This window comes from Aphelocoma coerulescens, chromosome 1A, assembly GCF_041296385.1.
Source record: "Aphelocoma coerulescens isolate FSJ_1873_10779 chromosome 1A, UR_Acoe_1.0, whole genome shotgun sequence".
In the NCBI taxonomy this organism is placed as follows: Eukaryota; Metazoa; Chordata; class Aves; order Passeriformes; family Corvidae; genus Aphelocoma; species Aphelocoma coerulescens.
The window spans coordinates 58,107,365-58,130,596 of NC_091014.1; the positions used below are offsets into that span (position 1 = coordinate 58,107,365).

General features: G+C 39.7%; 1 protein-coding gene across 2 annotated transcripts in view; it reads left to right on the plus strand.

The window, feature by feature from the left end:
* The window catches only part of NT5DC3 (5'-nucleotidase domain containing 3), a 29,619-nt gene continuing 6,387 nt past the window's right edge, over nt 1-23,232 (plus strand). Inside the window, exons 1-10 of one of the 2 annotated variants that reach the window (XM_069002994.1) lie at nt 1-93; nt 227-309; nt 12,615-12,799; nt 15,718-15,792; nt 16,222-16,277; nt 18,432-18,522; nt 20,243-20,380; nt 21,683-21,743; nt 21,977-22,079; nt 22,231-22,332. In XM_069002994.1, the coding sequence (XP_068859095.1) occupies nt 12,632-12,799; nt 15,718-15,792; nt 16,222-16,277; nt 18,432-18,522; nt 20,243-20,380; nt 21,683-21,743; nt 21,977-22,079; nt 22,231-22,332 (794 nt within the window). In that variant the 5' untranslated portion in view covers nt 1-93; nt 227-309; nt 12,615-12,631. Of the gene's footprint in view, nt 94-226; nt 310-9,574; nt 9,745-12,614; nt 12,800-15,717; nt 15,793-16,221; nt 16,278-18,431; nt 18,523-20,242; nt 20,381-21,682; nt 21,744-21,976; nt 22,080-22,230; nt 22,333-23,232 lie in introns of those variants that run through there. The other variant, XM_069002995.1, reaches the window with a different exon arrangement.

Below are 23,232 nucleotides of genomic sequence, written 5' to 3' on the forward strand. Positions count from 1 at the left end.
AGAGGAGGGAGGGTAGATGCTGATGATAATAATAATAATAATAGCAACAAAAACAAAGGTTTTGTATGGAAGAAAGGCTGCAGGCTCCTCAAGGTAGTTACAGCTTTTTTGTGGGCCTGGGATTTTGGTTCTGAAGTATTTCCTTTTTAAGTTAGAGGATAGTGAGGTGCTCTGGCTGATGTGTCCCAGCTATGCAGACAAGTATGAAATCTCTCTCTTCTTACAGCTATTATGGTGTGAATTCAGGAAATTCCAGTGACCACTTGTACTTTCATCACTGTAAAAGCATCAGGTAGCATGAGAAGCTTGGTAAGTAAGCTACTGGACAATATATGGGAAAAAAATGAAATATTTATTGATCAGGACAAAGCTATTTTTTCTCTAGGGTGTGTTACTCTTCTCCACTGGAGAAGAAAAGCTCAGTATCAGAAAAGCTTGGTTTCCTGGTTCAGAAGTACACTAATTGCAAAACTTCTTTTCAGATCTTCTCTCTGTCATCAGACTATCCTTTCTGTTCTTGGACCAAATTACTTAATTATTGCATATGAAGTGGAACAGCTTTAACGGGGGTGAGACTATCTCTTGTTTAAATACTCAGGATTACCTGTCCAATTACTTTTCTCATGTGCTTGTAGCCTGGCATTCTCAGTCATTGTCAGGGCTGATTCATTTGACTCTGTTCTATCTCTCAATGTACAAGTGTTTCATCCATAGCTGCCTTGCTACCCTCATGTATTAGGTGTTCTCTCATCAATGTTGTGTATTCTGAATTATAATATGCATTTGGAGGGCTGAATATAAAGAAGTAGTTTTGAGGATTTTTTTGAGGATTCATTCTGTTTGTATCCAACAGGTAACAGGTTATGAAAATGCCTATAGGAGTGATTATGTAACAAAAGCAGACAGTGATAAAGTTTATGGTAGAGAAATAGACTGGATCTGACAAGATGCTGTGTAAGATGAAATGCTGTCGTGCCTGGCTTATTAAAGCTACAGGGAAATAAGGGGGAGTGAATCTTCTACGTTCTCTCAAAAGACAGAAACAAGCAAAAGAGGCTGAAATCTGTTTTAATAGTTTAGTAACAAATGATTCAGAAGTTCTCCAGCTACAAGACCTAGACACTTTTAAGGAAATAAATGCATCTTGCCATGAGTTTTTATTAATAGCTGTGCTAAATATACCATTATTTTAAAGAAGCAGCAGAATTCAGTGGATGGCGTGGTGAAATTATTGATCTTAGGAAACTAATGAAATCTTTCAAAGGATTTGCAGTAGATTTTTAAGAACAAATGTGTCTATGGTTTTAGATTCTCTGAGTAAGTTGTGTTTTAAGAATGATGTGTTACTAGGTTGTAATAGATTTAGCTGTATTTCTTTAAATATGATTTCAAAGATCTCCATTATCTGAATTTAGATCTATCACTAGGTATCCAGATTTTTAAAAGATGTAAGTGCTCAGTAGGACATGAGAGTCAAATCTTAACCAAGACTTCAAACTCAGTCTGTACCCAACAATTCCTTATTATTGTTGTTATTAAGTGAGAGCTGCTTAGCATTTAACAGTTCTAGAAACATCACCTGTAGTAATTAACTCTTGGTTCAGTCCCAAGGAAACAGAGGCAAAACTTCTGTTGATTTCAGATGTGCATGATTAAGTCTTACTTAATAATACAGCCACTTAACCATGTATGTTACACTGCAATGAGAGATCTGTCATAGTTTAATGTGCTTTTCTCTGTTATCATAAAAACTCTGTTGATAATGAGTTTTTCTAAATTCTCGAGTACTTGAGAAGTTTTGTATAGTCTTCCAATTTTTATAAGGTTGATCAAGAGAAGACAGGTAGATACCTTCAGTTATTTGCCAAAAAGGGATTTCCATATGAACTTCTTGAATTGTATACACTAGAAACTAAGGGTACATTAGAAAGTAAGGTTCTTCATGTGGGGTGAATTATCATTGATTTAAAGAGTGATAATGTTTCCTGAGAGGCTCATTAAAAATGTCTGTAGTGTTTAATTCATGCAGGATAGACACCATGAACTTGCCAGATGGCACAGTGCCACACTGGTTATAGTTTTACATTTATTCTGCGTACAATTCTTATCAGTAAGAAGTTTCCAGAATAAACAGGCTGATTGGCTTTATGGTGCTCAGTTCTTTAGGATATTGAGACTTCTTGAATGGGAATCTGCTGCTTAAAATATCAAAAATGGAGGACAAAAGCAAATATGTATTTAATTTTATATTAGAAAATGTAGAGAACATGGAAACCACTATAAATTAACTGTCTATTTACTCTATGTGAAGTGAAATAGTCTGAGCCTTTCTTCTGATAAAACTAATTACAGGGTTCAGAAATTACTCAAGACTGCAGACTGAAGCTGTACCAATTTTATCAGAGAGATCACTGTAATTGCAGCAGTGAAGTGACTGCAAATTCGTGTTGCTTAGTAACATTATGGACAAAGTTATGGGGGACGGAATCATCCTTTTATTGACTTTTCTGTTGGAATGTCATTCACAACTTGCACATCACTATTTTAGCATTGTGTCCTGGCAAGGCACAATGTGAGTCCTGTGTTCTTGGAGCTTGTGCCTATGAAGACTTACCTTAGGGAGGGACTTTGTGCAATAAGGAACTAAAACTTCAAGGAGACTCCTAAGTCAAGTGTATCCATAAATCTTTGCAGGTTCCAGACATGGTGTAGTTATGCTAAACTTAGTTACAACCACAGTGCAATGCAATGCAATGGATTTTTAGTAATTTTCTAGTAATTCACTTCTTGCCATATTTTTATTTTTTAAATTTTTTTTTAGTCTTAGATTTTTTTGGGTGAAGCATATTCCCCTTTTTGCTTCTATACAAGCTACATCTTGCATAGCAAAATTAATCCTTTTTTTGGAGGTCAAGTACAGCTGGCAGAGTTTTCAAGTCATCTCAGAAAAGTCAGGGCTATATATAAAATGTTGAGTAATAAGTGACATATTATATGATCACTTCACCAACATTTGTCTGTAAAGAAAATAATGGTTTTTTATACATTTCAAACCTTATTTGAGTTTCATTAGACTTTTTAAAGATTATCAGCTGTTTCCCCAAACTCTTCCAATTTATTGCCTCTTAATGTGTTATCTCTGCTTTGGCTGGGTGAGTGATGACAACCCAAATCCCCAGGCATGGGGGGAATCCAGCCAGCCTGATGTATTACAGCCTCTTGTTTTCCCCTGCTCATAAACTCATTGAAAGTAAGATCATAGGATGAGGTTTTACTGAGCTCTGGCTGGGTATATTGGGGGGGAACCCCCAGTTCTGCTTAGTCTCATAATGCGATGTGACTCGCTTGTGTGTTACGCTGATAATCGGGTCAGTCATCTAAAGACTGACCTCCTAGTGGTGGAGAGCCAAGACAGAAAACACTATGACATCTCTTTCTGCAGCCCTGATGTGAGGCAGGCCTTGTGGGATGTATTTCCTAGCTCCTGCACTTGGAACTCCTTGGTGGTGACTTTTTGAGTGTGAAAGGGCAGCATCATCTGGAGTAATTTAGAAGACACTCTGGCTCATGCCACCTTGTCTGTGCAATCCAAAAATATTCTTTGCTATTTGAGCTATTCTGACTCAGATTGGTGTAGTACTGAGATGTCTGAGCTATGAGACCAGAAGCAGTTTGGTGTGACAGCACCAGGTTCCATATAGGCTAATTTATTCTGTCCAGAGGCAGATATTTTGAGTGACCTAGGAGCAGAATAGATTGCCCATGGGAACTCTGGGCTCTTGCAGCTGGATGAGTTGGAAGCATTCTATTCACTAGAGACCATTTTGCTAGATGTGTGTGGGCCCTGCTTCTTGGGGATTGTCATTTGGCCAGAGCTTGTTCTGTAGCATCACGTGTGACAAAGCCAGAAAGATGTTCCTCTAGAAACTCATGCTGGAGGAGGAAAAATGCCTCCTTAAGCTGTGACCTGGTGTAAGTGCTGAATTCTGTAAGTTTTTTTTTCCATTCTGTCACGTTGGGGATGAATTGCCAGACACATACTGAGCCTGGGGATAGAAAACCCTCTGTTCTGGTGTAAGGCACGATGAAATCGTGTCCTGACTTTTATGAATGTGATACCTACATTTTGGGACTGCCTTGGCCAAATCAAGGGTATATCTACATTTCTTTGGCCTGGTGTTTGATGTGTTTACAACACAAAATTTGAATTAGATGTAGTTAACAGTGGCTGGTGGACTTGGTTTAGTTCAGGATATTTTTTGTGAGGGTTGAACAAGCTTGTCCAAGAGCTAATGGGAGTGGCTGAGGACGGTGACAGGTGTTTAGGATGTGATCCACCTTCCAGACAGTGTGATGGTCTCTGTAGTGGGTTTCTTTTCATTTCCTGCCCACTGTGGATTTAAATAAAGGCACACTTGGCTGTGCCTGCTTTGCCAGCATTTTTGTTCTGAGATTTGGTACAAAATAATTCAAGGTTGCTTATTTTTACCTTGCAGACTCAGACTCTCCTTTGGACCAGATGCTAGCTAAGTGCTCACCTGTCACTCAGCAGGTAGCCTGTGCTATACTGGATGGTATTAACAGAGAGTAATGATGGGCTTCTGACTCCTTTGCTAAGTTTGCTCTTAAGTGGATCTATAGTTTAAAATGTATCTCATGTGAAAAGAAAGTGATTTGGTTTTTTTGGGGGGGGGAGGGTTGTGGGGTGTGTGTGGTTTTTTTTTTAAGTCAATACAAACTGTGTGCTATTTCAAATTGTATTAAAACATCTTGAGAGTTTGGGCAAGTTTTAGGATATCTGATGTAGTGGATGGAATAATGTCTTGGAATTCACATTCTAAGATGCCTAGTTAGTAAAATTGTGTCACTTCAGTTACCAGGAAATCTCATAACTTGTTTAGATGATACATCTTCTTCTAGGAGGAGGGACAGCTGACAAATGCTTACCAGGCAAAACTAAATAGTCAGAGTCTTCTCTACCCAGCTGCATTATGGAAGTGTAACACTGAAAGTATTCAGATCTGCTTTATATTGAAGTTTGTAAGGAACAGTGCAGACACTAATGTTTCTGATTTCAGTTGCTTTATTTTCCTGCTCTCATTTTAACCACGTATTAATATGCTTAGATAGTGTGTGCTTATATTCTTGCTTTTCCACAATGGATGTAGCAAATTAATTTCAAATGGTGCCTTATTATTATTGAAATAGAAGCAAATGAAGCAGGTAAATAGCTCAGGAAAAACATTTTTTCTCCAAAGAGTTAGATGCTTTTACCAAACAGTTGCACGTAAACACGACTCTGCTTATTTTACTTATCAATACCAAAATGAAAAGCATATCAGGATAAAGAACAGGCAAAAATTTTCCATATGGAAACATTTGTTGGTGGGAGAGGTAGTCTGACTAAAGGGACTATAAAAGGGTATGTTTTCCAAGAAGACTTGGGTCAATAGCATCTGATGGTTCTGTAAAGCAAAATAATTTTTGCAAACACATTTAGGAAAACTTACATAAGCAGGAAATATAATAAAGATGAGGAAAATAACATTCCTCAGAATGTTTTAAGGTGGTAAGAAAGACTGTTCTTTCTTTATTCTTTTACAGGAGGTTGTTTCTGTGCTGCCTTTGCCCATTCTCTGTCAGTCCAAGGTCATTCACCTCTGTGATAAAAATCTGTCTGACAGAATCTGTCAAATGCTTTTATTGCTAACGAAGCTGTTCTGTTTGGAACACTGCACCACAGAAGCTGCAGTGAGACATTGTCAGCTTTCCTAGCGATGCATTTTAATTTCTTTTAATGGTGCTTTAATGAATTGCAGTATCTGGTAGCCCACTCAGAGGCTTTACTTGAAGGCTGTACAAGCTGATTAGAAATACATCCCTCAGTGACTTAAGTGCAGGAGTGTCTTTATTAGCCAAGTGGTTTCCGAGGTGTTGAGCCCTCTCAGTGATCTCATATGTGAGAAGGAGCTGGCAGGGCTGAGCAGGCAGCAGGGAGATTTGTGTGTTTTCCCTGTGTCAACAAAACTTTCAAACCCAAAAAATTAGATGTGGTGTCTGACTTGTCAGCTGTAATATACACAAAACACTTGAGAGGTTCTCAGAGATGTTTTATGTATGCACATACGGAGGTCACATGGAATCTGTGTCCTGAACCTTCAGCAGTGCTAAAAGAGCTGCTGTTTGTGAATGAGGATACGGTGTAGCCTCTCTCTGAATTACTCCTGGTCACAAAATTCAGTCAAAAGTGCAACAGTTCATAAGTTCATACTCTCTTCAGCTTGCAAGAAATCGTGTATGTTATCCCCACCCAGGTCCTAGTTTATTCCACATGTCATGAATAGTAGTGGGATACCAGATATAAATCAGCCTACATGGTATGTACCTAACTAAACTCATGCCATTTTGGTTTTAGCCCATGCTCTCTCTTGTTCTGTCCATGAAGTAAGACAGCCCTCTGAGATTCTTCTTCGGAGGGTAATTCTTCTGTGAAACTCTTTATGCTGGGTATGGGGTTTTCTTTTTTTCATTTTTTTAATTGTCAGACATACCTAAACACCTTTCAGTTTGCACCAAGTAAGTATCATAGGTGTGGTCAACACTGACAATAAAATGAGGGAAAGTCTGGGTTCTTTAGTGCATTGTGTCATCACAGTCATCTTCAGGATCACTTGGACTGATCTGATTAAGAAGTATTTAAAGTAACATTAGCCTGCAGGATCATATTTCATGTTAAGTGCCATTTTAGAAAAAATTTTTGAAGTTGACAGCCTCTACTGCTGCATGTTCTCTTCTGCTTAAATAAAAGCTGACTTAAGTATTGGAAGAAGGAATGTGGACCCCAAATAAAGACAAATTAATTTCCACCTGTGCTCCTTCATACCAGTCTACACTATCACATATTTTCCAGCATTTAAATCATTACTTGGAGACCAGCAGGCACAGGAAAGAACAGAGCTGTCTGAAGCTGAGTTGTTTAACAACTTATTTTTAAACACCATTACCTCCTGTTTTAGTTCTGTCTCTAGTCTGTCTCACTGCTAACACGTAGGGATTAGTTTGATTTGTGAGAATACCTTGCTGGCCAAACACCCCATGGAAGTTGCCTTAGCTAATGGAATTACATAAAGAAAACAACTTTTTTTTTTTTCTTTTTATTTGTATTGCATACATCAAGCATTAAAAAAACATGTTGTCTGATATGCAGGGAGAATGATCTTTGAAAGCACTGGGACTAAAGACTTGAGGACACATCTCTTTTTATAGGTTAGTCCTGGTTGTCTGGGGACCTAAACTGTCTGCAGCAAAGATGGGATTTCTGCCAACAATAACAGTTTGCACATCCAAGGCTCTGTCTTGCACATGCTTGCAGAAGAAATAGAAGTATTAACATTCTAGTCTGATAGAATAAAAAAGAAATTAATGTGAAAATTTAAAGCATTCAGGTTTCGAGGGATGAGTGATAGTGCTACAGAGCACTGTACTGTCTTTTTCCAGATTTCTATTAAACTTTTCTAACCTTAATGCTGGTGTCCCAGTAAGGGAACATAAGTCCCTTTTTCTGCAGTATTCTCTTACTGCTTATGGCAGAACAAACAACACCTTTGTCAACACACTGACTGCTGGAAATATCTTCTTCATTATTGCTCCTTCTTATATTATTCAGAGCAGTTCGTGTAATTCTTCCTTGAGAATGCCTTACCTACCAAAGTGGTTATTGTTCACAGTATTTACAGTCTCGGGACTTGGAGACCAGGCTAGGCTGTGTTCAGGAGAAGAACAATGAGATTTTTCTTTTAATTTCAACTGAATTGCATCTGGGATTAATTATCTCATAGGCTGGAGTAAAAAAGCTGTCCAGTTATTATATATTTTTGTTTTATAGAAGGTGATGAAGAGTTGGGGTGACAAGAAAACCTACAATACTCTAGAACTATGCCATAAATTCAGAATGACATAGTAAATTCAGAATTTACTATGCCATAAATACAGACTTTTACCAAGCCTTGTAATTTCATAGATGACTTAATGTTTTTTTAGTCGTATATGGAAAATCTGATGCTCAAAGTTAAATGGCAGTTTTCATTTTCTCTGCCGCAGGGTTCTGTAAAAATATTCTCAGACTAGAAACATCAAAGAAAGCAAGTACCAGATTAATAATTCTCCAGGATTTTGTTTTTCCTCTCACCTTCTCTGTTTTCTAAATATTGACCGTCTTGTTCTCTCCTTGTTCCCGGAATTTATTGTGATGGATATGTAGTGGTGCATACCAGAATCACATACTGAAATGACAATGTAACAACATAATGGATAATGTAGGAACTCTGATGAAAGCTGTGTCTGGTCTCCACCAGTAACCAAGTCTGGGAAGTCTGTAGCATATCAGACTTTTGGCAATCTCAGTTGTACTGTCAATTAAGAACTCAGCCTTGGTTGGAAGGACAGAGCACATAGCTGTCCACTGACAGACACTTTGAGATCCAAAGTTGATTATTTTTCTTTCAGTTTGTTGTGGTTTTGTGTCATTCTTTGGGTGGGAGGAGGGCGGAAAGAGTGCTCAGAGTAGTATTTCACCTGAAATCCTTCAGTTTTATGTAGGATTGTTTTTTCTGTTAGAGATGGATGGGGATGAATGCCTGAGTAATTTCCAGACATAAGTGACAATGGGTTATGTAGATCTCCTTGAAATAAGAACAAGTTGTATTCGATGTTTACTGTACTGGAAAAAGAATATGTTCCTTTTGTTGTTAGAAATTTCTGAGCACATCAGGAATTCTGCATGTGGAGCTGTAACCATTCTGCTATGGCAGTGGTCTGGTCTTTGTTCTTCTTCATCCATGCATCGTTTGATTTACTTTATTTTTATTTTACAAGTAATAATACATAAGGCTCAAGTTCTCTGACAGCCAGGGTCTACAGCTATCAGTGGCTAGTGTTTCACAAGGCAACGAGGGCCTCAAAACAGCAGTAGAACGTCTGTGTATTTTACATGCAGCTTGTGTTTTGAGCTAATTTTGTTACAGATGTCAGCAGGTGTATATAGTACTTTGGAAGTGCACGCGAGCTGCAGAAGTAAATATTTGCTTTTGATGCGACGTTTGTGGTGAAAGAATCCCAGGCAGCTCCGAGCACAGCAGAGACCTGAAGAGCAGCAGAGCCATGAGATCGGGGTATATTCCCCACGCGGCTCTCCTTGATCTTGCCCAGCAGCGCTGATAAAACGCTGCCGGCGGTGACGGTGGATGGGGGGACGCTGCTTTCCCTCCTTGGGACGGCAGATGGGAGACGCGGGGCCCGACCACACCGGCTGAGCCCCCGGGGCCGCGCCAGCTGCGCTCCGCTCCTCGGGCACCTCTTCCCGGTGCAGCCGAGCCCGCCCGGCGCAGGGGGGCCGAGGCGAGACAGCGCCGGGGCGTCGGGGAAGCCAAGCCCTGCCTCCCGCCGCTACCTGCGGCTGCGGGGCCGGGCCCGCCTCCCGGCCCGGGGCGGGGCCCGAGGAAGTGACTTCAGCCGGCGGCGGTAGAGCGGCTCGGCGGGGCTGAGCGCGGAGCATGGCAGCGGTGGCGGCGCGGGCGCTGCTGGCGGCGGGGCGGGTGGGCGCGGGCGGGCGGCGGGGCCGCGTCCTGCCCGCCGCGGGGGCCGCTCCCCTCTGCACCGTGGCCCCGCAGCAGCAGCAGCAGCCGTCGCCCGACATGAAGAGCTACCTGTGGTCGCGCTACAAGGAGGCCAAGAGGGTCACCAAGGGTGAGCGGCGCCCGCGGGCGGCAGCAGCGCGGCTCCCTCTCAGCGGGCCGGAGCGCCGCCGCTCCCGGAGGGAGTGGATCCGTGGCGGCGGCTGGGAGCGGGGCAAGGGCGAAGCCTGTGGGGGCAGCGGGAAGGGTCCAGGGGGCGAGCCGCGGGTCCGTCCCGCAGCGGCTCCGGCGTCCATGTGCTCTGCGCTCCCGTGATGTGCCCGGGGCCAAACCGGGAGCGCGGGGAGACCCTCACCGGGTGGGTCCTGAGGGCCGCACACGGGGGACACGGGCTGTGGGGGCGGCTGCCCCTTCATCCTCCCCTCGAAGGGAGGGCTGAGCCCGTCACACCATCGCCCGTCCGGGGCCGCGGCTGTTCGGAGCGCCTTTCGTACAGCGCAGCTTGGGCCGGGCAAGGTGGAGGTGTGTTGTGTGGAAAAGCAGTGTAGAAAGAATATCGAGAAGTTGGGCATCTCTTTGATGACTATTATATATATACACAACTATTCTGAAATAGGCTGCTCTTCCAAAACGTTAAATTGCTGTGGAGTTTTTGACGACTCTTTTAATTTTGCCTGTGGTTCTATTCTAACACTGTGTGAGGCATTATAAAATGCTCACGGTACATACGTGACCTTAGGAAGCCGTGCTCTTCAGCCTAGCCAGGCAAAAAGCTAGGGGAGAAACGCTTTCTTGCTTCTGCCCTTGCTCCGGTGGGAAGAGTATTACCAAGATAATATTTGTTTGAATATGTTGTCTTTTCTGAGAGCTGAAAGAAAAAGAGGCGGTGTGCTCCACAATACTAAGTGGAGAGCATGTCCTGTAGTGGCAATGGATAGTGCTTTAGATTGCATGTTTTGCCTTTAAAAAAAGAAATTATTGCGTTATCCTCACTTAGGAGTCTTGAATGTGAACTGGGACTTCACAATGCCGGGTGCAAACCAAGCATTTGTGAATGTAAAATAGCGTCAGCATTTTAGAAGTGAAATTAAAAGCTATGTTAGTGATTTCAAGAGAGGTCTGTGGGCTTTGGAGGGTGAGATAAGGGATAGGAAGAAGGGAAGTGCCTTTTGATTCTATTTTTTCTTTTCCTGTTTTGGAATTAACTTTCTCTTGTTCCAAACCACACCCAAATAATACTTAAGAGCTGAGGTAGGGTAATGTTGTGAGAAAATAAGTTGGTCAGTGGGTGTGAATTGGCGAAAGATGAGGCAACTGCTTCTAGAATATTTCAGAGTATTATATTACAACCTAAATCACCCAGTGGCTTCATGTATATGATATTTCAGTTAGTTACAGTGTTGAGATGACAAAGCTCTCCTGTTTTTCGACCCAAGATTTATAGCACTTGTGATGCTGTCTGCTGGCCAGAATGTCTAATAGCCAACTGTTTATACTGTCTGTTTTCAGCCAGCAACTAGTCAAGCTTTTTTTCAGCTGAAATATCTTTTTATCTATATATAGCTACATAAATATCTTTATTTTTAAAACAAGTGTTGACTCACCAATCTGCACAATTGACATTTGAAAAAATACTTTATAATACAGAAATGGGTGTTGTAACGTGATTTTGGAAGTTCTTTAAAAAGTGTGCTTATGACTTCAAGTTAATTGAATATTCCATGGCCCTTTCTATGGAGTAGGAGTATTTGCCTTAATCATAGCAGGTCAAATTGCATTTGATTTGATTGCTGGGCTTTATTTGAAGTTTGGAATTAAACTCAGTGAATTTGCTTTTCTTCCTCTTTTAAAAATTAAAAGACTTGGGTGTCTGCATCTGAAGTCCGCACACCAACCTGCCTTGTTGAGATGTTTTCAATGGTGGAGCATGTAGGGATCTGTCCTCAGAGCTGAGGGTGTTGAGAGAAGCTTCAGCAATTCCTTTTAGACCTATATGGAAAGTAACCAAAGCATATTCCCTTTAAACTCACCTTTTCAAACACAGATTTAAGATGAATGTTCCCCTTTTTTTTCCACTAGTAGAGCGGTCTGGAGGATAAAGACTGTATATGAGAAGGGAAGGAAGGAAAATGTGCTTATCTTTTATGCTGCCAGGAGAGTAGCATTTAACCTCCTAATGTTGATTTTTCAAGTTTTGTAAACAAGAAATATAAATACTCTCAGTGTTTAGTACTGACATTGGTGTTGGTCCTAAAGTTACCTAATATATTATGGTTTTAACTTCTCAGTGTACTTTTCCATCAAATATCAACAGAAACATACCCTTAAAAATGGAAGTGGTTTACACACTGTGTGTGTGCAGAGAATAAGCAGAATATTTTTGGTTTTCTGATTTTCTAGGAATTTAATAAGCACAGCAATATGTATGTGACAGGTGTTATGTACACAGTCACATAAAGTTTACTTGTGTGAGTTGAAATTGAGTCGTGTGATAACCTTAAAATGGTTAAACAAAAATTAAAGCAATATCAAATTAAAACAATGTCAGTTCTGCTTCAGGGGCAGGAGCTGGACCAAGTAATGGGAGGAGAAGACAAGGCTCCTAGAGTAGTCGTAATAATAATCTAATAATATTCTTCAACTCCAAATTAATTTTCAAAAACAATAAATGTGTTAATGCAGTTAGCAAAAAATTATGTCTGGTGTTCTCTGATAAGCAAGATGCCAAAATGCATCTTCTCTTCAAACTTGGACTGCAGAGAAAAGTGTGCTTCGAATAAAAACTATGGATCACCAAGACAAGTTAGGGACAGCATGTTCAATAGCTTTATATTCTTAAGGATTAGCTGGTTAGTGTGAATTAATTTGATAATTTCCATCATCATTTAGCAGTATTTAGCAATTGCTAATGGATTTCTATGTCTTTATTGAAATAAAACTGTAAGGCTGATGTAACTTCTTTTTCTTCTCCCCTGTTCACAGAGTTGGTTCCTTCAATTATGAGTAACATGCTGAATCCAGATGCTATTTTTTCAAACAATGAAATGAGCCTGTCAGACATTGAGATTTATGGGTTCGATTATGACTACACATTGGTCTTTTATTCTAAACACCTGCACACTCTCATATTCAATGCTGCTCGAGATCTTCTTATTAATGAGCATCGGGTAAGTGAAATTAATGGAATAACAATAAATATATGAATGAAGGGTATAATAAATAATTTTTGACTGAGAGGCATAAGTCATCTTTTCATGCCTCAGTCCTAGCTTGGCTCCCTTATAGCACATTTTGTACAGCAGCTACACATGCACAGCAGAAGCCCTGTTTTATTCTCAGCTGCAGTTTTGAGCAGAGAGCAGTCTGTTAAGGAATAGAGTTATATTTGTTTTATCTCTTAATGGGGGCATGAGGTTTGTTATTTGTTCCTGAATGTCACTTATTGGAGTCACATTAATAAATAAGAAGCTTATAAGTTACCATCACTGTGTTTTATCCCTTGCTGTGAGTGCACCAATTAATTTCCCTATGAAATATTTTTAGCTGGACTTCTCAGCTGGGCTTTGATTGCACTGAGTGCTTGCGAGGTTCTCTGTGTGTGTACCTGGCATTTCGGCTGCCTTGGCTGAAGGGGCAGTGTGTGCAGGAATCAGAGCCTGGATACAAGGAAGTGTTCAGCTCAGAGCACTGCCCTGTTGCCTCTCCAAGCAGTGTTCTTGCATCAGTGACCAGTTGACATCCAGGCAGTTTGGAGCTGGTTGTTGTCAAGTTTGGGGATGGGAGAAGTTCCCGTGTGTCAGGAAGTGAAGGGGAGATGGGTGACTTTGGAAACTGAAGGTATGCTGGGAGAAAGACTGGAAAAAACTCGATGTGAACTAGGAGAAGCAAAATGAATTAAACTGTAGGACTTGCAGGAAAGCAAAAGACAAAAAGTCCATGGAGTATCTTAATAAAACTGCTTGTGTATCTTTATGCAACCTAAATCCGAATGCGTGGTGTTATTCTACTTTCGTATTTGAATCTAAAGGTTAGGAGCTATATATAAACACCTATAAATATCCTTGGAAGAACAAACAAAACTTCATGGGTGCTACAAGCATACACAGCTTTATCCCCCTGCAATTTTGGCATGTCTTGATAGCAATTTCTGTGGAATGTGTAAATATTAAAGCTACGTGGTTCTTGGAAAAAACCCATGCTACTGTAGGAGTCAAGATTAATTCTTGTAGACAAAAATTCTAACCATGTTCTGCTTTTATTATTTGAATGAATTTGGGTAGCAATAGCTTTCCAGTTTGTCTCAGTTAAAATTTCCTGACTTCTACTAAACAAAGCTGTGATTACTTTTTGAGACAGCTTATTGAAATACATTGTCTCCTTTTGGAATTTAGAGGGACAACAGTTTTTATTGGTGCTATCTCTGTAGCTGCTTATATTGTTAATATTTTTTTTGCCTTTACCATTAGAACAAAACCCTCTAGACAGTGTCCATTATGACTGTCACAGTCAACCTAAAAGATGGCCAATTTTGCAGTGTGAGGTAATACATAAAAAATTGCAAAATGCAGTGTAGGAAGCAAGGAATTGTCCAAGAGAATAAACGTAATTTTAATGCTAATCATGGAGCTGGCAGCAGGTGTTCTATGTAAGCTCTTGCTCCTGGATTTATTTCTTTCCTGATGCAGAGGCCTTGTGCCTTTTTATCAGGACTTCTGTTTCAGTCCAGTTATGCTTATCCCTACCAAAACTGGGGTAAGCAAACAGTACCATTTTCATCATTTCTTTGTTTGGTTTGCAAGGAAGCTTTGATTTGTGTGCCAGGGTAAGCTCAATCATTTCTTTACTTGCACTGACGTGTATCTGGAAAGACAACTTTCTAGTAGAATAAATTAAAGTAGCAAGTCAAATGTGCAGAAATTTGATAAAGTCAGAAATAAATTTCATTGTACCTGCTTGATGTGGTTGCTTTGGGGCACGTGCAGTGCATAATAGTTTTCAGTTGATCACATTCTCTATCATTCCCTGACAATTTCCCTTCTGTCTCTGCTTCATGTTCCCTGACCAAACCCACACCTCTTCCAACCTGTCTGTAGGCTTTTGATGCTGTTCTTCATTCAGATCAGTAGCCTGCCCCACATCTTCTGGAAGTGGTAGTAGGGATGATAGGACTGTTTTCTTTAACTGCAGATGCCTGTACTCAGTACAAATGCAATCTACAGCAGTTGCAGAGCAAGTCCTCTTCAGCAAGATAAGAACTTTGGGGGGAAATTGCAGTTTATTTCTTGTAAAAGTAGCTAGAGGCTCTCTTGAAGCTGCATAATGCACTTTTTCCCTGAAGGCTTGTAAATTAGCCATATATGTATGGAGAGTGTTGTAGAGAAGGTGAAAAACAATGTCAGGTTCTAAGGCTGATGTAACCTGTGGGAGGAAAATGAAGGATTGCCTTCCAGTGGCTTAATCAAAGAAATGATCGTTTTCTCAGGCCTTGTTGAAACCACTGAAGCATTTCACCCTTTAAAAACAAGTGGACAAAACCCTTAGCCCAAGACATGTGCCTAAAATTTCTTTTCATGGCAACCTGTGCTTATAGCAGGACAAAATTAGAGTGACTGAAAATGGGCTTATACTGAAAAATGTTAGACTACAGCTCACGATGTATAATGGTGTGAGCTACCTACACTATATATAAAGAACCAGAGGGAAGAGTACGTGATGGACATTCAGTTCATGTGCATCTCTAAAGAATTTTTTTTTTACTGTATTAAGAATGTATTAATAATATATTAAATTGACTTTTTTGAACAAGAGGCTAATGTTCAAAGGTAATCACTACAGAGTACCTGGATGTTCAGGTTCCAGGATGGACTTAAATTTAGAACAATGACCTTGGATTTTGGAAAAATGTTTGACTTGTCTTGCACTGTGTACATATGTTCCTGCAAATCTCACAGCCTATGAAAAATTCTCTTAAATGATTAGAGCAAATGAGAAGCATAGGAAAATTAGACTTTTAAAATTTTGCTGAAACAGTTTTTATTTGTTTTGATTATGGTTTTCAAATCAAATCATTGCTCTCTTTTCTTAGTATCCTGCAGAAATAAGAAAATATGATTATGATCCCAATTTTGCCATCCGAGGCCTTCATTATGATGTGCACCGGGTATGTATAAATAACTTTGTGATGAGTTATGTAGTGTGGAGAACCTGGCCAAAGAAAATAAATAGAGCTTTTAAGCCTTCTAACTTTTCACTCTGCATTGATGTGTAAGGCTTTTGTTTCATGTTTTTGTCTTTAATAGCAAGCTTTATTATTATTATTATTATTTATTGTTTTTTAAATAGCTCTGAAGTAGGAAATGTTTTGGGCATTTTGTCCTCATGGTGGGTGGGGAAGGGTGCAACAGGATAAACCTAGGTAAAAGTCATTGATAAAAGTATTTTCAAGCTGTGAAGGAAGTTGAAGGGAGAGTGCTCAGGTGTTCTTGAGACAGAAAGGTTGTAGATAAAATTGCTTTGATTCTTGTAATTTCATGTCAAATAGTTGATGTGATAAAAATTGTTATTTTCTTTTTTTTTTCTGACCTGCAAGGCATTATTAATGAAGATCGATGCTTTTCATTATATTCAGCTGGGAACAGTTTACAGGTGGGTAAAGTTACTTTCTCTCTATAATAACTGTACGTGCTCTTATTTTTGGAGTCTTTTATAACTGCATTTATTAGTGTACAGCTTGGATTCTTACCAGGAGCTGTGCCCTGATGAGCACAGGCACAAATGAGCATTGCAGCCTTGCTGGAAGGGGTTTTCTTTGCACCTCTCTGTGTACACACAGACGTGTACACATCTGCTGCCTGACCCAGCACAGCTGATTGCCCAGTTCAGCCCTGCGAGAATTGGCAAGCTGGTTGGTCACATAGTGCTGACTCACTTTGTTTCCGGCTGTTAAATTGTGCTGAAAGACATCTAAAAATACCCTGATGACTTCTCTGCTGTTGCTTTCTATGTAAATAATTGTCACAGAGTGCCTGTTAGCATGACTTTGGTGTGGTTGTGGAGACACTTGAGAGGTCCTGCTGTGTTTGCACAGAGCTTTTAAGTTTGGACACATCAACCAAATCAAACTTGCACCACACTCGGTACCAGATTTTAAATTAAACCAGAAGTCAGAGCACCTTTATAAAGTCATTGGACAAAAAGACTTTTACCCAAGTTTATTCTGTTGCGCTCTTAGTTGTTTTCCACCACCCACCATGAAGACAAAATACCCAAGTTTGGGTCCAAAAGGTGGTGTGACATGGAAATGATGGTTTGCACCACACCTTGATGCTGTTTCCCCAAACACCTGTACAGGGATGAGGGGAGGAAAAGAGAAGCTGAAGGCTGTGAGGGCTCATGTCAAGATGATGTGTGGTTATACAGCTGCACTGTGAACTGTGTCAGGACTGTGAGTCTTATGGTAAAAGTAATCTACAGCTTTGCCTAGGCAGTCATCTCTCCACTGTGGTTTTCCCTTGTCTGTTGTGCTCTGTTGATTTGTGCTTAAGTAGCTCCTGATGCTCAAGTGCTTTCTCCAGCAGTACCATTTGGCATAGCTGTGTGCAGACCAGAAGGTACCTTCTCAAATCTGATGGTGTTACTTGGGATCTGGTTTACATTTTGGTTGCATTTGTGTTTGCTGCTGTGCAGGGGGTGATGCTGAACTCTGTTTGTTACAAAACACAAGTATTATCTGCCCTGTTTGTGCACAAGAGCGACTTGAATGCTGGAGTCCTGCCAGCAACAGCTCAGAGTTGTGTCCCAGTTGGTGTGGGGACAGAAGTGCAGTAAAGGAGCTGGTTAATGTGGGACTCTGCCACCACAGAAGCCCTGAGGAAGTTCATGTTTCGTGCCTTTCCACTGCAAAGCTGGTGTGGACTCTAAGCACTAGGCTTGTGAATCAATTTATTTATATTTTAATGCCTGGCAACGCTTCTTGGTCAGACCAAAGAAAGGGAGGCACTGAAATAATGGTCTGTTTTACAAGGCTGCAAAACACCATAAGGAGGTTTGGAGAAAAGAGACCAGCTGATCTGGTTTTCATTAGTGTTTTTTTAATCTTAAGTAAAATCTCAACATTTCTGTGGCCTCTTGTGAGGATGTTTGCATGCCTGTGGTCTTTGAGATGCTTTAGAGCAAGATGCTTGATACTGTAAACGTTCATAATCAAACCAAAGCCTTTAATCTCTTAATAGTTGATAAACTCTTCTTTCCCATTTGTTGTTATATTTTAATGTTTTAATTATTTATCAGCTATCCTTCAAGTAATTTTCAGTTTTGAGAAACTGAACTCTTCATAGAGTTTAAAAGAAATTCTTATTTAGTTAAGGGTTGTGTATATTTTTCACTCCCTTAAATCTTCAAGGTCATGCTGCAGAATAATCTGGTTTAAACACTATCATATCATCAATGCTGTATAAAAGAAAAGGCAGCGTGAGGAATTACTTTGTGTTAAGAAACTGGAAGTTCCAACCACTTCTTAAAAAACCCCTTGAGGCATAGGTTTAATGGAGACTAATAAGCTCTTTTCCCATAAGAAAGTAGAAATGACTTAAAATTAGAATGTGTTCTGCATGCATGAGCCTGTTAAAATGTTACTTGTTTGGTAAGGAAAGATGCTGTTTTAACTTAAAAACAAAAGTGTTTCTGTGACATTATTATTGTTTTAATAAGATCCAGATCTAAGTGTTGTTCTCTCAGAGTTCGGTGATTACTTGAAAATTTTACTCTGACTTTTGAGCTAAAGCTAGTGTTCTTTTCCAGAGGCCTCAGTGTTGTCCCAGATGAAGAAGTCATTGCAATGTATGATGGTTCCCATGTCCCTTTAGAACAAATGAGTGATTTCTATGGAAAGGTAAAACCACAAAATGGTTTTTAAAATTGGATGGGGTTTTTTTGTTTGTTTGTTTTTATTTTTTTGTTTTGTGGGGCTTTTTTTGTTTGGTTTGGGTTTTTTTTTTGGCATGAGGGTAGTGGTTGTTTAAATTTTGTTCTCATTATAACTAGCAGTTATATTTTCTCAATATATCATTGACTTTAGTTCAGTGCTGTATGTGAAGTTTGCCCTCGAAAGTGACAAATAATTTTTCTTTCTCCTGCTCACTGTAGTTTCTTCTCTGACTGTTCCCTTACCAAGTCATACAGACAGAGTGGTGGAACACAGGAAATCAAGTGACTTGCTCAGTGTTGCAGAGAGAATCTGATAAAGGCTGGGAAATGAACCATATCTGGTTCATGTACTTTACTTTTTCCTGGTAGTTTGATGGCTTAGATGGTGTAGCAGCAAGAAAATGCATGGAGGCAACTCCTGCGTGCAACTGGCAGAGTGACAGTAAGAGGATTTGACAAAAGATGAGTGATAGAAGATGAAACTTCTAAGTTAAATCTTGAACTTTGTCAAGAGAGTTGGTTTTTCCCTCTGGTGGGTTGCTTCCTCTTTCCCAAATGAAGAATGAAGCTGACTTTTTGCTAAAAAGCCAAGTTTATTTCACTCCTTTTGTGTACAGATGTTAATTCCATGTTGACATTAAAAGCCCTTCTTTATGATGTGGAGCATTTTATTGTTCTTGTACTTGTTCTTATTTTAAGGAGCTGAATTTAGAATTCCTGAATCTAGTCTCTGCAGCAGTTGTGAATATCACTCTGGCATTCCCAGTGGGATGCCTTGTTCTGTTTAGGTCTATACCTTCTTTGATCTTGGAAAGGACAGTGGCAGGACAAGAGGCAAGGGACACAAACTTGAAACACAGGAGGTTTCCTCTGAACATCAGGAAAGGCTTCCTTTGCTGTGAGGCTGACCTAGCACTGGGACAGGCTGGTTGCCCAGGGAGGTTGTGGAGTCTCTGTGGTTGGATACAGAAGCCATCTGGACAAGGTCCTGGGCAGCTGGCCCTAGGTGGCCCTGCTTGAGCAGGGGGTTTGGACAAGATGACCTCCAGTGGGGCCTTGCAACCTCTGCTGTGTGTTACTCTGATCCCAAGCTGCTTGCTTTACCTCCCTACTTATTGAGAGGTATTTGGGCTGTATTTGCTGTTATATGATGAGATTCTCTACTTCTGTGAAACATAACTATTGTTACAGCTTTTGCAGAATAGAAATTTCTTCCTCTGTTACTGCACTGGTTATTGTAGATCCTTACAACTTTTTATGGTCTCATTTCAAGGGGGTAAATTTTTTTGCAATTCTCATTAGTATTCCACTTTACTTAAAAAAACACCAAACTAATAAGAAAACCTCCATCCCTCATCCATCAGTGCCTCTTGTTTTTGGAAGTACAGACTTCTAGTGAAGGCCTTCTCTTGACTTTTAGCTGAGCACTGTCTTGTTTTTATGAATTAAAATGCTGCTCTTAAGAGTAATGAGTTGGATTTATTTGAAGAATCGATCACAACACTTTTTTTGGAGGTACTTTATTGAAGGTCTTAGGTGAAAAAGAATCTGTAGCAATGTGAACAGGGATGGCAAAAGCTGAGTATCTGCAACTAAGCTGAAGTGTTTATACTGAACAAATGAAACTCTTCTGATCTGAGAAATGCCTGATTGGTTTTTCTTTCCTTTTCTTCCCATCACTGTAGAGCTCACAAGGAAATACGATGAAGCAATTCATGGATATATTTTCCTTGCCAGAAATGACACTCCTTTCCTGTGTGAATGAATACTTTCTGAAAAACAACATAGACTATGAACCTGTTCATCTGTACAAAGATGTCAAGGTAGGTGTCAAGTTTTGAAGATCTAAATTATTGTTATACAATCTAGATGATTGTACATTTGTGTCTTCTCTGTGAACACTTCAGGAAGCTTCTACCCATTGTGTCAGCCTCAGTGAAGTACCTCACCTTAGGTTTTGTATGGAGTAATTATGGATATACAGCCATAAAAACATGAGTAAAATAAGGTAGAGCTCGGAAAAGAATCAATTGAAATATGTTTGAAAGCTGACGTTCTAGGGCTGTTGCTCTTTTGGTAGGTTTGAGGGGTGAATAGGGGGAAAGTTAAGAAGATCTTCTAAGGCAATAAAAGGTCTTTTGTTGTTGAACATATTTTTTCTCACTATCAGGAATTTAACAGGCTATAGGGAATTCCCATTTGGAGCTTTCAGTTTTACTGCATCTTGGCTAGTGTACAATCATTTGCTATCTTGGGCTTTTGGACTATCTATTTTGCCTGTTTACCTCTCTTCCTCGTCCACAAAAACTCTAGCACTAGTCTAGAATAATTTTACCCTCTTAATTCCTCAGGATGTGTCCTGCAGAGGAGATGATTTTATGTTATGGTTATGTACCATAGGGAAGGCCAGTTCTTGTAGTTTCTGCTGAAGTGTGTATAGAAATTTCTGCACTATTCAGCATTAGAAGCATTTTGGAAACCCTATAGTGCTATTTTTGAGGACTTTGAGGACATACCCTATGTAAGTACCAAAATGGCACTACCACTGTTCTAAACAAAGCTGTCTGGTGCAGAGCTGGTTGAGGAGAGCTGTTAAATGCCTCCAGAGCACCTTATAAATACTTTGTTCAAACATTCAGCTTCTTTCATCTGTGTGTAAATTTCTTATGTAAATAATCAGGGCATTTGTGAGTGATTGTAATCTAAAATCTGTCAGATGTACAACTTTTTTTTTTTTTTTTTTTTTTTTGCAAGGGGAAAGGAATGTGTTCTGCTCCAAAGGTCACTGGAAATCTGTGATGACTCTGCTTCTGCAGAGGGCTTTCACCCCACTTCACCCTTCTGAGCAATCTCTCACAGTTATGTAAAACAGCCCCTCTGCTGTACAGTTTTGTACTTCCCAAAATGAAGTTAATTTCTTGGAGGACAGGCTTACTCTTTGTCTAGTGGTGACATCACACATATATATATATCTATATATTTAACATTACATTACATGGCATTTCTGTAAAATTGGAAGTGTTAAGAAAGGAGTTGTTTTAAAAACAAGTTATTATTGCTATGCAGTGAGCATGGATGTTACACTTGAAAAGATTGTTCTTTGCTGCTCATTGCTTTCCTTACAGGATTCAATCAGAGATGTTCATATCAAAGGAATAATGTACAGAGCAATTGAAGCAGATATTGGTAAGTACTAATGGTATAATCTATCAAAGCTTTTCTTACTGATCGTATATGAGTTTTCTGGCTTCTGTATTTAAAGATTACACATTCTAAATTTTTAAATCTTGAAAGAGTTATTCCCACTTGTCAAAGGTGCCTTAAAGTATAACCCTGTGTTCTGAACCCTTGGTTGAATGCAGACAAAGTTTTTCACAAGAATTTCTCAATTGATGCTGTGTTTTCCCCAATCCTCACAGAGAAATACATCTGCTATGCTGAACAAACTCGTGCAGTGTTAGCAAAGCTGGCTGATCATGGCAAGAAGATGTTTCTCATCACAAACAGTCCCAGCAGCTTTGTGTAAGTGAGCAGTGTGTTAAACAGTGCTTGCTGTTTAACTATGCATTCTTAAAGGATGGGGAAGATGAAGTTCTCTAGTGTAACTCATTACATTGCACAGATAACTGCACTTTGCTATGCTTTGTTGTGAATATCCCTCTGTCCTTTTTAGGGACAAAGGTATGAAGTTCATCGTTGGCAAGGACTGGAGGGATCTCTTTGATGTGGTCATTGTGCAGGCTGAAAAACCAAACTTTTTCAATGATAAGCGAAGGTAGGTGTGTAGTCAGAAAAGAATGATTCAAGCAGCTCTTCCATATAAGGCTATAGAGTGTCATGAAATATTTTCATTTGGCTGCAATGTAAAATGAAATCATATTTGGTGAAATCCTATGTAAGGTCATTACAAAATGCAGTGACACCTAATGCTGAAGTCTAAATATTTACCTTTTCTTCCCTAAGAAAGTTTCAGGAGCTGTCACAGGTCTACTGGAGTGACTTAGGGCCACAGAAGCTGTTTTTAACATCTTATTTGCACGTTGGTGAAGTGTTCTTCTTTCCTAATAAACCTGAGAAATCTTGATGCCTTTCAAATCAGACCCTTATCTGGAAATGTCTTCTATTGCTTCTGGTTTTTTTTCTTTTTTTTTTTTTTTTCATCACACATGATATTTAAAAGGCATCTGTCTGGCTGACAGACTGGAATATTTGGACTAGTTGTGATTAAATAAACACATTTCTAATGTGTATGCCCTACTTTTATCCTTGAAAATAACCTGTTTCTTTATGTGTGCTTATGATTTGAAAGTGAAATAGAGGGAGGTGGGATTATTTTCCCTTTACTTTTTCCATTTAATTAAAAAAAAAACTTTGCTATATGTCTTGGCCACAGTCCTGTGCTCTCTCATCTTCAGTTGTCCAGGTGTACAAAATGAGGGATTGGGCAAGATTCTTACACACCTTTTTTTTATTTTCTCTTCTCTCCTCCTTAGTGGCAGACAATTCATGCTGTTTCTTCTGCTCTGCCTCAGGTCCCTGCTTTACTTCTCAGCAATTGTTCTCAAACTGTGTTGATAAATCTCATAGGCATACTGGAGAGATACATTGCTTTTCACTGGTTAAGGTGGAAGTTTTGGAGTTTTGCTTTTTCTCTTACAAAATTCAGATGCTGGGT